A 15,731-nucleotide genomic window follows, 5' to 3' on the forward strand; every position below is an offset into this window, starting at 1 on the left:
GATCTGCTTCTGCCTTTTCTTTTCTTTCCCGGCTAGGTGATCAATCAACACTGATACTTATAGGCTGTCATGGAGGGAGAGCTGGGCGCTGTGTGTCTCACTGATAAGCAAAGGTGCTGGTGAAGTCTGGATCGCGGTCCTGCCGTCCTGAAAAGGGTTAAGTGTATCTGACTGAGTTGATCAAATCCAGCGGTGCAAGTCTGTTTCTCCATCCATGACAGAGAGAGGGAGAGGGAGAGGGAGAAGGAGAGAGAGTTAGAGTGATGACCGTTGACAGGCTTAAATAGAGGCTTCCATGCCAGGGATCAAACGCCATCCCTCTTCTCCACTCTCTCATTAAGACGGAAAACCCGAGCACCGCCATCCGATCTGTCTCCATTTTTCCTCAAAGGAGTCTAACTTGAAAGATCTGCGCCTGTCGGATTTACAATGGTGGGCGAGTGGTGTTTACTGAGACGCAGCCTTGCCAGAAACAACAGTCAAAGAAAATAAATGGAGCCTGCCTAGTGTTTCCACAGGAGTAAGGAAATATGGAGCGAGACTTGTGCCTTGCTGTTTGGTAATTAGTACCTAAACATCCCTGTCCTTGGATCCCATCGCTCACATCCAACATTTCTGCACGCTGGATAATATACAGTGGAGCATTAACGTCAAACATGTCTGGTCATGGGGCCTGGCACGGCACATTAATCTGTTATTACACTCCCAGTGGATCTACCAGTCCCTGGCCTTGGCTTGGCCACCATCGCACAGAGAGTCTGTATATCGGCTGACAGGGACTCACACATGGCGTACTTTTATAGCCACGTTTAGTAAACCTTTTCAGCTCAGGCATAAATTGTGTAAATTGAGTCCTGCTTTGAGACCTGAGCTGATTAAAACAAACTGGTGTGTTTGACGTGTGAGGACCTACCAGAAACAGACCTGTGATCCAATTAAGGGCCAGACCCATAGTTTAAGAAATACTGCCTCAGGCCCCCCCCCACCACCCTCACAAGAACAAGTCAAATTTAGCTGCTGCTTACCATAGATATTGTTCCCAGGAGACAGACAAATATGTTTCAGGCTGAGGTGAAGTTTGCTTTTCCCCTCTCCTGTCATTGTGTTTTAGTAGAAACTTTGTTTTATTCATGTCTTATAGCGCCGGTCTTAGTAGAAAAGGCTTCGTTGGTTGTTCAGTCTGGAACAAGTCCTCTGCCTTTCACCTCACATTCAAAAACGTGACCTCAGTCTGTGCCTCTCATGCATTATTTCACCTGTTTCCATGGAAAATAAATGATTAATTAATCCAATGAATTCATTTAGAATTCATTGGATTGTAAAGTGAGCAAGATTCTGGGTTAAAAAAAATTACACATTCTTCAGGTGATTAGAGCCAGGGCCAGTGTGTAAAAAATAGTGACATCTAAAGGTGAGATTGTAGATTGCAACAAGCGTTGGACTCCTCCACTCAACCCTCCCGCTACCAAACTTGTCAGGGAAACTACGGTGGCCTTCACGGACCAGAAAGAAGGTTGCGCTTGTTTTTGTAGCAAGCTTCCACTTCATAATGCAAGCTCTGGCTGGTTTGTCTATTCAGGCTGCTGGTACAAGATGGCAGCCTCTGTAAAGCAAGGCATTTGCTTTAAGTACATATAAAGGCTTATCCTAAGGCTATTGAAACCATTTTTATTTCAAAGTAATTGTACATGTCTACAAAAATACTTATGGGTCGTATATCTGCCGGTAAATCCTCCTAAATGTTACATCCTGGACGCTCAGTTTGTCCAGCGTCACCAGCAACGAATGATTTATGCAGAAGTTCAGTGCTTTAAATCCGCCCCTCCATCCACGTAAGTGCAGTGAAGCTAAACGTATCATGACTGACATGTGACATTAACATCAAAAGGTGACAGCTGAGGTCCAACAGGCCTGAGAGGGAAGCGTCTAATCACAACACAGGAACCATGTCATAACAGGAGATCGGGTTTAAAGCGCAGACAGAGCCGCAGCAGAAGAGTCCTCGCCTCTTCCACTCTGAGACAGAGAGCATCTCAGAGAGTATCAGATTCTCTGCAGCCCCCCAAAACTCCACAATCCTCCTCCACTCGCCTGCCCTTGGAGGTTTGAGTGACTTGTGGTGAAGTGTGATGTGGATTATTGATCTGCCTGGCGCACGCCTGCGGTTTCGGCGCAAGACTGACGACCTCACCAGAGAGAGTTCTTGGCACACGCTGACCCCTGTGTCTCAGACAAGTGGAGGAGGCGAGCGGTGGCCGGGACAGACCTGAAGCGTGCAGGCCGACGGTTTGAGCTTGGAGCCATTTGATCAAGACATTTTGACTGTGTATTTAAATAATCAGGCCCACATTTAGGCAGAAGATAACAATAAACATATCTGATTGGCTTTTTGGAGAGGAGTCGCTGAAATGAATAACCATGTCTGCAGACAGCAAAGCCCCGGGGTTTTTATGCCCTTGGTTAAATTTACTGGCTGTAGTTTCAGTTCCAGTTGTGAACCACATGAAATAATCCACGGTCACTGGAGAAGGATGTGGACACTGTGCTAATTATGTGAGATGATGATGTCAGGTATTGATACCGACGAGGGAGCCAAAACTTTTCCTCTCTGTGCTTGTGTTCCAATGTATATAACCGCACTGTGCGACCACACTCACATCCACATGTCGGACATGTCTGGATCCTCAGCAGCCCTCACACATCCACACTGTCAGCCGGGCCCTCACTTTATCATTCACGGTTGTAAATCATCGCTTTGCCTGCAGGAAACACGCAGCATTTTTATTTTCCAGTCATAAACCATAAAACCTGCCTCTAACACGAGTTATGATCCTTGGAGACAGAGAGGATGAATGTATAAAGCAGAACCAGACACGATGGCGGGCATCCTTCATCCCCCTCTTTGCCTGGCATCCCCACGTGGCCATGGTCGCGTGGTGGATTTTTCCAAACAGCTCCAACATGATCTAAATGTCACCAGGGTTGTGTGTCATTCAGCCGTGAACTGGATCTGTGTGACTGCGCTGAATTACCAGTCCATTAGTTCTCCATTAACACTCGCCTGATTAAGTTTTCACAGGCCTTCATCTCACAGGAAGAGCACATAGAGCTCCTTCATGCTTGGTTTCAGATAAAGATGGGGCCCCTGCTGAAATTTTTCAAATTCTACTGCCTGGCTGAAACGTATGGAAAAGGCCTGTTTTGCGTGAAGATCTGGCACCGAGCTGAGGTTTATCCTGTTTTATGTTCCGTGCACTCGCAGCGCTGCAACAGTTTTGCCCTTCTTGACAGTCGAGATGGGGTATAATTTGAAACACTGACATCAAGCAAAGGCCTCGGACAAAGAGGCCTTTTGTTTGCAAAACCCTGTTTGCATGTTTGGTCGCTGTCCATGGTCCTGACACTTGAATTTTCACAGTAATTCCCATTTTTGGTGCTCAGGCGATGTGGTCCCGTATCACATTGCATAATCTGAACTGGCAGAAGTCATTAAATGTGGGCATTTTCAAGGTTGCATAAGTGCACTTTTCTGTCTCTGCGCTGGGCTCACTTCGCAGCAAATGGTTTCACGGAGTCAAATGTTTCCAAAGCAGGCTGAAGACACAGGCACGCTTTAATCTGGTGATGAATGGATTCTGCTACAGGACGTCAGGCAGCCTTACAACCTACCGTGTCTGTGAAGTTCTGGGCCGCTGCCTGGACGCAGCTCGCCTGCCAATTGATCATTTCTTTTATTACAGGTCAAGAGACAAGTCATCGTTTACAACCCTGCGCTCTGTGAGAGTGAGGAACTTTTCATATCTGGTGTTCATTTTGTGTGTAAAAGCCATAAAGCAGGCGGCAGAGACAACATGGGGGGTGCCGCTAACATAAAATCTGCTAGTTTGGCTACATTCAGTCTGCGTCTGGCTGTATGGAACACCATATGGGTGGGCCCCCTCACACAGTCCCTTAGGTTAAATAAAAAAGCCACTAGAGTGCGCCAAAGTACACATTTATTGTTGACTCAGTTCGAAATTCGCTCAGACTGTGAGGGCAGTTGCTCAATTACAATCAAATCAAATTAGGTTCAGGTTTGTGTACTTTATGGTGGGCATGGACTGATCTCAGCGACGGTTTTCCTGTGATATTTAAGTGGCCTGTCACCATTTGTTAAGATCGGAGGACAGCAGATTAGAGAAGTTCAAGGAGGGCAAGACATCACACCGATCCAGAAGAAGGCGCACCCTACTGAGAGCCCCGAGCTTATCACTGGCTTAAATGAGAAATCAAGATGCATGGGTTCCCTGTCTGAGTGCACAAAACACACACACACACACACACACACATTCAGTCCTGTTAGTGTGGACAGAATCATACACAGAGATATACAGCTCTGTGAGTGGTATGGGACCCTTGAGGATCACTTCCCGCCTGAGCTGCTCCTCTGAAACGTTTGTAGAGGTCAAGTAAACAGTTTGTGTTGGGCTGACAACTGTGTGTGTGTGTGTGTGTGAGTGTTAGTCTCCTGTCTAAATCGTGTTTGTATGCCTCTCTGCTGATTGCATAATATAAGGGAGAAAGTGGCGTCTCCTTTGTGCTGCTGCAAAACTACTTATAATCTGGTATAAAAATCAAGTGTACACATCATCACTGGCATAATGTTCAACCATCAAATTTACCAGGGACAGAAAAAAACAAAAACCCCACCCCTCCATGCTGGTGTCTCTGCCGTGTGTGCAGGACATTATGCTAATTTCTCCTGGTGTCTGGGTCCTGTTGCTCCTCCAGAGTTCATTATTATAATTGCGAGACACGCGGCTGAGAACGCTAAGAATGTGAACCTGAAACCAGTCGAAGCTTTTTCCACTCAATCTATATTCAGGGAAATCCCGAGAATGTTCCCAATCTGAAAAAAAAAATAAAATCCAACACATGGGATGGTGCAGCTCGCCCTCACTCTCTCTCTCTGTTTCAACATGTGTACGTACGTGTGTGCGCACATTTAGACTGGCTCTATTATGTCTTGGAATAATGTAAAACAGCTTCCCTGGTTCTCTCTGTCTCTGTTCCTGTCTCCATCTCTCTGGTTTCTCAGTGCAGCTTTGAAATGAAGCCACGGCAGTGGCAGTGGCAGTGGTAGTCTGGCTGAGCGTGCCGGGGGCCCCAGCCTGCGTTACAGTCTCCGTCCAAAGACAATGTTGGTGCAGACGAACCGGCAGACAAGAGATGACACCACAAAATGAGCCTCATACTCACAACATGCTCACAGATTTGCATGTCAACTGTTTCATAAAATATCAAATGAGCGGTGACACGACTAAATGTTCGTGGAGAATTAAAAGTGCACTCTGTGGTGGCCCTTGCTATTAAAATGGAAATTTAGCAGATGGGAAAATCGAAGCCACATATGCAGACAATGTGGTGGATACAAATACTTAAAGCACAGTTCACTTTCTCTGCTGTAGAATTAATTAAGGAAAATACAGTACAAATAACTATAACTATAAAAATAGTTTCAGTCACATTTAAGTCTCAAACAGGTTGAACATTTGGGAAAAGAAACAAACCCCAGAAAACGATGAAATGATTCCTTTACACGTTGAACCACAGATGACATGAAGAGGGAAAATTAAGTTACAAAATTCCTATTTTATTCTTAAAATAAACAAAATGTACAATCACAATGCCAATTTCACTCACTGTTGTCAGGTGTGTTTGTCCCTTAAAAAAAAAAAAAAAAGACCACTCGATGATGTTTATGAAACGTACCAGCAAAATCTAATGGCGTCTCCATTAGGTTCAGTTTCCTGACAAGTGTTCATGAGAGAAGAAGCATAACAATAAGGACACATAACAAGAAAACTTTACATAAGAGCAGGGTAAAAGTAAAGTATGCTTCCTGGATATCATACATGTTAATTATTAAATAATACAAGGTCTCAGATGTATGCAACATTAAACCAAAGGAAAGAAAAGGATGATCCGAGAAATGAGAAGAAAAGAGAAAAAAACCCAACAAAAACAAAAAGCACATGAGGACAGAATGGGATGTCAGTGCTGCATCGACATGTAAACAGTTTTTAAAGAAGAAATAAATGGTTACTGTGGAGATTTTGTGTTTGGAAAGACGCTATAAAATCACAACAATCTAAAAGGATTTGAACTGCTTTCTGGTGTTACACCGTAACAGCAAAAAGACTTTGCGTTTGGGCTGAAGCAGTTGGGGAAATGTAGTGTGACATGTTCAATTCCATTAAGTGAGTTCAGAACATCCTCTGCAGAGACTGGAAAAGACACGCTGCGTGCAAACCTCCAATGAAAAGCTTGAAGTCTGATCTTTGGACAGGACCATGTTTTTCTCAGCTTTTTCAAATTGGGTTATTATATTACCTATATGCACTGAATATCATATTGCATGAAAGGGGGAGGGAGAAAAAAAAGTATTTTTTTCAAACAAATACCAACTGCCTTGTGAGATCAGGTTCAGCTCCAATGTAAATGGCTTGTTTGGCCAAGTGTTATCCATTCTCTCTGTGTGTGTGTGTGAGAGTGTGAGTATGTGTGCGACTCCAGTGGCGTTATATCGGCAGTGAGGACCAAAACCACGAGCCCTGCTGGCAGCCAGCCACAAGTGCTGCTAGAAATAAAACAAGAAATAAGTGCTTTATGAAACAAACATACACAAGTCTCCCATATTTTTTGGTTACCAGTTTGCTGCCAGCAGCTGCATCCAATCACCTCGGTTTTTGCACTTTTTCCCTTTACTCCAACGCTAAAAAAACCCCAAACAAACAAAAAAAACCTCTCACATACTAATTTCAGATTGGAAAATATCAGAACTCCCACTCATCCTGGTGCCACAGACAGATTTTAGATTGTGACACCGGTTAGTGAGTACTGTATGCATACATTTGGTAAATCATGTCAACAAAAGCAAAAAAAAAAAGAAGGAAAAAACAGAAATTGGAATAAATAAACATCTGCAGGAATGTCACAGTCTCCTTTTGTTTTTGTATTTAACTGTGATATCGCCCCTTTTCAACCTTAAAGACCGAAAAGAAGAGAGAAGTACCCATGTGTCACACACTAAGACAAACTTTTTCAAAGCTATCTTTTGCACATAACGTGAAAGCAACAACAGACTTGGCGTGTTTCCCCTGCCATCTCGACAGAGCACGTACAGCAAATGTGAGGGGATTACTCCAGTCCTGAGCAGTTCCTGTATCACAAACTGAACTGAACCTGCAAGTCTGACCCGACTCTTTGGAGCGGCAGCACCAGGCGTGGCACCGCAATCATCATCTTTGGACTCCGTGTCAATTCGTGCATAAATGTACCATTTCGTATTTGGATAAGAAAATGCATATGTATCTGTGTGCATGTCAGACCAGACAAACTGGAGAAATCAAGCAGACTTTCCCCCAATGGGTAATTATTTTCCCCCATTGAAGCTCTCTTTCGTGGTATGTTGCCAAGAGGCACAATGCGAGTTATTGCTCAATAAATACTGAAGGTTTAATTCCAAGCCAAATGTGTGTCAACGCCTAGCGAGGATGTCAGGCTCTTAATGTGTGGAGCAGTTAAACTGAAAGTTACACCAGAAGAAACATGTTGCAATACTCTTTGGAAATTACATTTCATATTTGAAACAATTTAAATCTTTGGGTGCTACAAAAAAAAAAAAAGAAAAAAAGATTAAACCTCTCGCTCTCTTAAATTACCTATCAAAATAAAGAAAGAAAGAAAAGAAAATAATTTTAACTTACTCATAGATGCATCAAAAATATTCAGATTACACTTCTTTGACTCAAGTTTCAAATACAATACATAATTTATGGCTTTATAAGTTAAAACTAAGAAGAGAAAAAAAAAAACGCCTTAATCTACATCATTTCACCCACAATATACAAGTTAAATTAATTGTTTTAAAGCAAATTTACTGTCCATACCACTTAAGGTAACATATGCGTTACGCTCATCACTTGCTACTCAGTGCTTAACTTGCATCTTGATATTGTCATAGTACAAAAACATGCTCTGCAAAAAGCCTTACTGAAATACAAACACTATACAAAAAGAGGCAGTCTTCTACAAATATTGTTGAAGCATCCCTTAGCTTGTGGATTATAATAAAACTGAAATAATGTCTCATCCACATAGGCCGAGTAAAATCAAAATTGTCTTTCTCATTATTGCTGTGAGAACGACTCCCTTTGTAGTGCCTTGGTCAAAACACATTCCAGGAAGACAAGTCCGTACAAGTCTGGTCTTTCATTTATCTCAACCTTAATCTCCAAGCAAAAGGTAGAGATAGCTGATGAGAGCTCAAAAATCCCCCCCCTTTTTTTTTAAAATAATAAAAAAAAAGGTTTTGTGCTTTCAAACCATGACCTCAGCTGACTTCCAATCTCCACACCCCTGCTTTTCTTCAATATGGCCTCCAGACGGCTTCATCCATGCGGCCCCCGGAGTTGAGAACTGTCGGGGAGTTACTGTGGCTCCCGTCGCCGTCCACCCCGCCCTCCGTCTGGCTGGGCAGGTTGGGGTTCACCAGGGTGGTGCCCGTGGAGGCGCTAGTGCAAGGCGGGATCATCCGGGAGGGCGAGCGATCGCCACCGGGGACCATGGAGAACTGGTACGAGCCGGACGAAGCTCCGTAATAGAGATAGGGCGTGCTGCTGGTCTGGAAGGGTCCACTCTGGGTCTGAGTGGAACCCGGGTAAGGCGGAGGAAGGTAGGTGTGGTAGTGGGTGCTGCCCAGTGACATGGCGGAGGTGACGGGCGGGGTGTAGGTGAAGGTGGCTGGGTAGTGCATCCGAGGACCAGAGAAGCGAGTGTCTGTGAGGGAGGAGAGGCCCGGGAACTGACGCTCGAACTGACCGGGGAATGGGCTCAGGTCGGAGGAACCTGAAGAGACACACAAGCAAACGCAAACAAATAAACACATGCGGTAATTGCTTTAGCATTCTCTGACATCAGCGGAGCCCCAGACGCTATTATGAAAGCCTGAAGAACAGCACGCCTTCACAACAGCGTGTCAGTTTTGATTATTGATTATGTGAAATGTGGCTTTGGCCTGTAATAGCATTTTTGCACTTTGTCTTGTCGAGTAATTGAATTTAACAGATAAGTCCCTCGAGAAACGGAGCGTTAGTAAACTAAATTCTACGTAATCAGATACTTCAGGCCAGATAAGTGTATTAACCAATTTGGATTGTTTAATGGGTTTTGCGGGCACAGTTATGAAATGGCATTTATCCATAAATATTGTTACATCCATCAACTTCTGTGCTGTCGTTCACTTCAACTCCCAAGTGTTGATAAAGTTACCAAACATCAGCAAAGTCCCACGCATGCATTTGCCATAATATGTTTATGCCGCTGCATATTTATGTGTGTGTGTGTGTGTGTGTTGGCGCATGTTTATATGTATGTGTATGACTGTTTATGCATGCAAACACACACTTTGGTCGTGCAATAGGAGTGTGTGTGTGTGTGGGTGGGGGGTGTATGTGTGTGAATACTGTATGCACATAAAAAAGCAGTTGGGATGAATCAGGAGCTGCACATGTGGAAACACTTTGAGCAGAAACAGTTTCCATGAGATCCATAATGAGGCAGGGCTGAGCTCTGATGTGGCTCCTCTCCTCGCCTCCCATCGGCTCCACTGTGTGTGTGTACGTGTGTGTCCGTGCGCGAGCGAGCGCACAAGCGAGAGACGACTGAGAGGGAGCTGCTCCATCTCACCCTTCGTTCCTCTCTTCACTTCATCCCTTAAAAAATACCCAAAAACCACTAACTGGCTGTGGCGAGCTTCGCGCTGGGCTCGGAGTTTAAGGAGAATAGAAGGTCCTCCCTCTCTCCCACTCCCTCCCTCCCTCCCTCCCTCACTCTGTCTCCTCTTGGTGGTTAAGTCCAGCCATGGCTCTCTTATCATAAATCACTAGGCGTCTTCCGTGTCACCATGTCTGCTGTGAGAGGACAGGGGGCGGCAGGGGACGTGGGGAAGAGTGTTTATGTGCAAGGAGAAATTGTGAAGCCCAGTTTGTCGCTAGCGTCAGATAGCATATGCTGCCAATTAAGGCCTTCAAACGTCCTCTTTCCACAAGATCCGTTTAATTCTAATAGAAATAGTAGGTGATTGTCTCTGCTGTAGAGGAGCAGAGTGATCTCAGACGTGACCAGCAACATTTTGACTTTAAAAGAAATCCGAGTAGATCTAAATATTTTTGGAAGGATTCAACAAAGTTTGGAGCAGCGCTGCCAACATTAGGTGTCTGACTTGATTGAACAGCTACTAAGCAAATGTATTGTTTCCTCAGCAGAACAGGATTGTGTGTGGGAGTCCGTCGGGTCTGGGTTTGGACCAAAATCAAGATTGTTGGGCTCGGGCCAGGTATCAATCAGGTCAGTTGGCATGGTTATCTCAAGTTCTTTTAGTGAAACATCGAGTACAAATATTGCCCTTTATTGAAGATACACTGAAAACGTTTAATAAATCAAAGTATAATGTGTAAAAAAAGTGATAATTAGTAGAGACTGGTCAGTGATTGATCTTGTGTTTCTATTTAAAACACAGGGTTTCCTCTTTATGCACACACGTCCTATCCTGTTATTAACTATCAGTACAACTTATTATACTCATAAGTGCTCCAGACAACTCATCCGGTGTGTGACTTCTGTGTGTGTATCTGTGCATTAGTGTGTGTGTGTGTGTGTGTGTTCATGGGGCAACAATAACATGTGCTGTTTGCCATAACAATGAATAAAGGCTACAACTGCCTGTGTGACAGTCAGAGTGTGCTTTAGCTTAATCTGACTGTGCCAGGTTCAGGTCGGGCTCACACAAAAAAAACATTGACACTGATGTGCCTTAAACACTGACTTCGTCAGGACCAGTAGTCCTCATGGAGGCCAACACCTGGTCCTCAGGAACCAAAACTTAGTTTCTAAGGTACTGGTTAAATTTAGGGTTAAGATTTATATTGTGGTTAGGTTGAGGTTAGGGATAAGGCTGTCCAAATGAATGCAAGTGTCCCTAAAAGGATAGCTGTGCAAACGTGTGTGTGTGTTGAGGGGGGCAGGAGGGTGCAGTGTTTGCAGTGGAGCATCCATATCACCCCTCAGCTTGTACTTGTCGGTATGTTCTGTGGCTGGATACTGTTACAGTGCAGCCTGGCAAGGTGTCAACATGATCTCCAGAGATCTGAGAGTCTTAGTCACATCACTTAGGAGGCATTAAGCGCTCGAGGTGTGCGAGTGGGTAAAGGCGGTAGGCGAGGATTTTGGCCTGTGTTTATGCGTGTGCACATTCTTGCCTGAGCACGCGTGTCACTTTGAGAACAAAGCCTAGTGCTGGGGAGATGAAAGCTGAAGGGGAGGACCGAACTAATCAAAGCTGACAAGGCAGCTGGCTGAATTTTAAACCCTTTCTAATGCACAGTCACATGGCCGCATCGCATAATCGCTCACCCTCGCTCAGGGCACACACACACATACACGCACAGAGGAGGGTGAAGTATGTTAGCATGAGGAAACGGAGGGAGAAAAAAGCGAAGAAGGAAAAAAAACATGGCAGCGAGTCAAACAGGTGTACGGGGGGGGAGAAACTTGTCTGGCGGCATGTAAGGATTGTAGAGGAGCTTTCACGTTGGGGAGAAAAACAGAGACAAATTGGAACACAGATGCCGCTGTTATGGCAAACAGACTGGCTAATGTAATTACCCAGAATGCCCTGTGAGAGTGGCGTATCGCTACGACACTTTATTTGTCAGTCACGAGCCTGTCATTATCCCTGGGCCTGTTATTACCCATACTCCTCTAGGATCAAAGGCTTGGAGGAGGACAAAAAGGAAACAGTCGTTCTTTTCTCCACTGTTGAAAAAATTGGCATCTAAACTTTTCTCTCTTTTTTCGCTTCATCCCTCATATTCATTTGAGTTTCTGGTAACAAGTAGTGCATAATTTGTTTGCAGTCCACTAAACAAATCTTTGTTTATGTTTCTGCTTTAGTTTGAGTGTGAAAAATGTGTGTGTGTGTGTGTGTGAGCATCTGTCTTCCTCCCTCCCTCCCTCCCTCCCTCCCCCCTCCTATCGCTCCAGAGAACGTCAGGATTCTTTGTGGCAGATGAGGCAGTCATGACAGGACAAGGTGTCGGGTAGCTTCACATAGTGGCAGAGAAGTTGTTCTACCTGGCAATCGTCTAGGCACGTCACTGATGGCAGGCAGGCCCGTGCCTCGGCTGGAGGAGAGGGGGGTGGTGGAGTGGACTGAGGGGGATGCCATGGGACTCAGGTAGGACGGGTACGTCTGTTCATATGACCAGGGAGGAGAGGACTGGGACTGACGAGGGTCTGATGGGGAAAAAAATTGAGCGAAGGAAGAAAGGGAGGAGGAAAACAGCCCAGAAAGAAAAAGAGAAAAGGGAAAGCATAATTACCAGTGGCCCATTGTCTCATTCATTTGCTGCACTATGGAGCAAATTGACAACAATACACACAACTGCAGACATTATTAGTGCCCCTGTTTGCCCCGTGTTTGTGTTTTGGGGTAAGTATCAGTTGGGCGTGTTATGCAACATCCTCTGTAATGACACATAATGTTTACTTTTGAAGAGAAGATCTTCCTGTTTGCCTTATAAAACATTGTGCTAGCAGCTGAGGCACAGAGAGCCTCGCTGGCACACACCCAGGGTGTAAACACACCGGCAGACAACCATGAAAATAACCATTGCACACGCTTCTACAATGTGTCCGCATTGCAACACACGTGAAGACTAATTGATATCGCCTTATTTTTAAGCTGTTTTTACGTTACAGCGAGAGAATCGCGTGGGATTACTGCCCTCTGCCCGAGCTGAAGCCTGGTGAGCTCGAGAAGTTGAAATGATGAATTCAAGTTTCTAATTGAAGTCGAAAAGTAGGGCAATATGAGCAACTGAAAGTAGGAAATATAGCCAAAATCCATAAGTGCTGTTGAGATTAAAACATTAAATAGTGTGATATGAACAAGACTATCTCAGATGAAGACGATACAGCACAAGATGTCACCTCAGATTAAGAAGCAGAAACTGCGACAAAACCACAACTCGACTGACTTTTACTTTTGGGATGATCAATCTGCGAGGCATGCACTGGTTTTGTTTAATTCATCGCAGCACTCAACCGCGTCACACTTTTATTACGTACGGTCGGGACACTTAAATCCGTAAAGTTAAACACACTTGTGAAAGTGAACGACAAATTCCTTAAAGCCGCTGTTACACAATCACACTGAAGGAGAAGATATTAGACACTCACTGAAATAAATCTCCGTCTTAAGTGAGCTGAATATTCGCTGTCACTGTGTGTGCAGTCTAATCTGCTGATCTGATCCAGCTGTGGCGCACCTGCAGGTAGTGGTTGCTATGGTGATGGCACGAGATAGAGCAGGTCCATTAAAAATACACAGCGAGCACCACTGACGCACCCTCTGAGCTAGTTACCATAGTCGCTATTGCTATAATGTCTTCACAGTGAGTGTCACATGACTTGGCCAGAGCATGTGTGAAGAGTGAAATTTGTGAACTGGAGAGCGAGTTGAAGAGAATGTTTTTTAAAAAGTTCAACAACCTCGCTCCACTCCAAGGGTGTGATGTTATCCACTCCACGAGTGAACCCCTCTACCTTGTAAAATTCTGGAATCGGCTAAAAAATTAAATTTCTGTGAAAGTCATGAGAGAGCTGAATTGACAGATGAAGTTTCTCAGTTTAAGTATGTGGAACCAGTAAGTGGTAGAAAATGAGTGTGTCTGACCCTCGTTTCGATTAACTTGAAAGTGATACTGTCTTCAAAAAAGTTGATTGTTTTGGAAAGTATGTAATATTAATATTAATATAAATTCTAAAAGGACTGAATAATGCCCCGATTGAGCCAAACATTATGAAGCTTGAACAAAGCTGAAAATGTCTGTGTTTTTAAGAGCAATTAAGCTGAACAACATATAGTGTGATTGTTTGCAGCAATCCTATCACACATTTATTGTGATTTTGAGTCCTAAATTCAAAGGTCAGACTCAGCAGTTTTACACTGTGGGTTTGAACCTGCCACTGCATGCTATTATCAGGCAGCATTAACACTTAACACCTTAACACTTCCAGCTTGTTATATTTCCCCTTTGCTGCTATACAATCTTGTGACCTACACAGCATTTGCAAGTTTTGACTATTATATAAGTAATTAATAAGTAATTTCTTTCTCACCTGTCCTTGTGGTAAATCATATCTGGGTCAAAACTCTTATTGCAGAACATAATAAAGTATAAGAATTTAGAGCCTTTTTGATCCACCATTTAAAAAAATGCTGATTTGTCTACCTTTCATGTACAATATTGTGTCTACAGTGTATTACATTAAAATAAAGTTATTTATATAAAGTAAGTTATGTTAATTAGTCGCTGTGTCTATATAAAAGCAATGTGTACTTCAATGCCCATTGTTGCAATGTGTTGCGGTTGTGTTATTGTGGGTATTTTTGAATGGCTGTATGTTTTTACAGCTAATCTGTTGTCTCACAGCTGATGAACTCTCACACTTGTAGAAAGACTTGATTGTCGGATCACTACCACGAGTCTAGACAGGAGATGATGCTTTCTGCATTCTGTTATGTCTGAAGACGATGTGTGCCGGGGAGGAGGCCTTAGGGCCAAAAATGTCCCCTAACATTACAATATAGTTACTCATCTGTGAAGGCTCTCAGTCTACAAGGTCTCGATAACTAATGAACCACCCCCCCACAAAAGAAGGATAATGGGTGCAGCCAAACCACTCTTCAGTACTGACAAAGCCCTACAGAGAATGGTCTGGCCATGTCAGACTGGTGATTTAATGATTCAGGGCTACTTGTTCTCCCTGAACTGGTTACACAACCAATATAATAACATTAAAAATAAAAAGTAAATTTATACATGACATAGGTGTCTAATAATAAATGGATAAAGAGCTAATGGAACATATTTGAAATAGCTGAAAGTAATGACTAATGGATAGAGTGACTAAAATCGATAACTTGAAACAGCAACACATAATGACACACTGTTGAAGTAGTGAGCTGAGAATGGATAAAATGCAGAAAATGGTTGAAATAAACAGCTGAATAAAGTGTAAAAAGAAAACAAGACGTGAAAATCTGGGTTCTGCCACTCCAATAAATCCATGCTCGGATCTCAAACTCAAGATTCCCTCAAAGTATTGACACCTGAAAACCAGTTTGCTCACAAAAAACTAATGTCCAATCCAGGGCATAAATCTCAACACTCATCACTGCTTAACTAAGCTGCTTAACCATCCCGCAAATGATCCACTAAGTAACACGACAAAAGCCATGCCAGAGAGTAACTAAGAGCTAAATGACGACCTGTGATGAGCCTGCAGAAGTGCGAATGATCGGGTAGCAGCCATCCTCAGCCGTGACAGATGGTGTTACCTTCTAGGATGTAACTGATAGAGTGAAGGAGCAGAGAAAGACAGATGATCTTAGAGGCAGCGTAACACCCTGCGCTGGGCATAAACCGCTGGATGTGCCCATGGCTCCAGTGAAGGTTTGATATTTCACCTCCCATACAGTGAAGACCTCTCTGTTTGTGACTCAGCCTGTTTGCTAATTTCGTGATCCCCCAATGACACCTTTTATAAAAGTTTGATGTAAACTGTAAACTGGTCTCTCTGCTTATTTGTTTCCTCAACAACGTGTTAGTTTTTTTGGGTTTAAA

The 15,731-nt window shown here is 43.7% G+C and overlaps 1 protein-coding gene across 3 annotated transcripts in view; it reads right to left on the minus strand.

Moving 5' to 3' along the window:
* Positions 1-5,712: 5,712 nt before the first annotated feature.
* runx2b (RUNX family transcription factor 2b) overlaps positions 5,713-15,731 on the minus strand; it is a 42,783-nt gene continuing 32,764 nt past the window's right edge. For all 3 annotated transcript variants that reach the window (XM_044048412.1, XM_044048410.1, XM_044048411.1), the window contains 2 exons: positions 12,175-12,336; positions 5,713-8,889 (listed from right to left, as the gene is read on the minus strand). In XM_044048412.1, the coding sequence (XP_043904347.1) occupies positions 8,411-8,889; positions 12,175-12,336 (641 nt within the window). In that variant the 3' untranslated portion in view covers positions 5,713-8,410. The remainder of the gene's footprint in view (positions 8,890-12,174; positions 12,337-15,731) is intronic.

The sequence above is a fragment of the Solea senegalensis genome, linkage group LG17 (genome assembly GCF_019176455.1).
Source record: "Solea senegalensis isolate Sse05_10M linkage group LG17, IFAPA_SoseM_1, whole genome shotgun sequence".
NCBI lineage: Eukaryota > Metazoa > Chordata > Actinopteri > Pleuronectiformes > Soleidae > Solea > Solea senegalensis.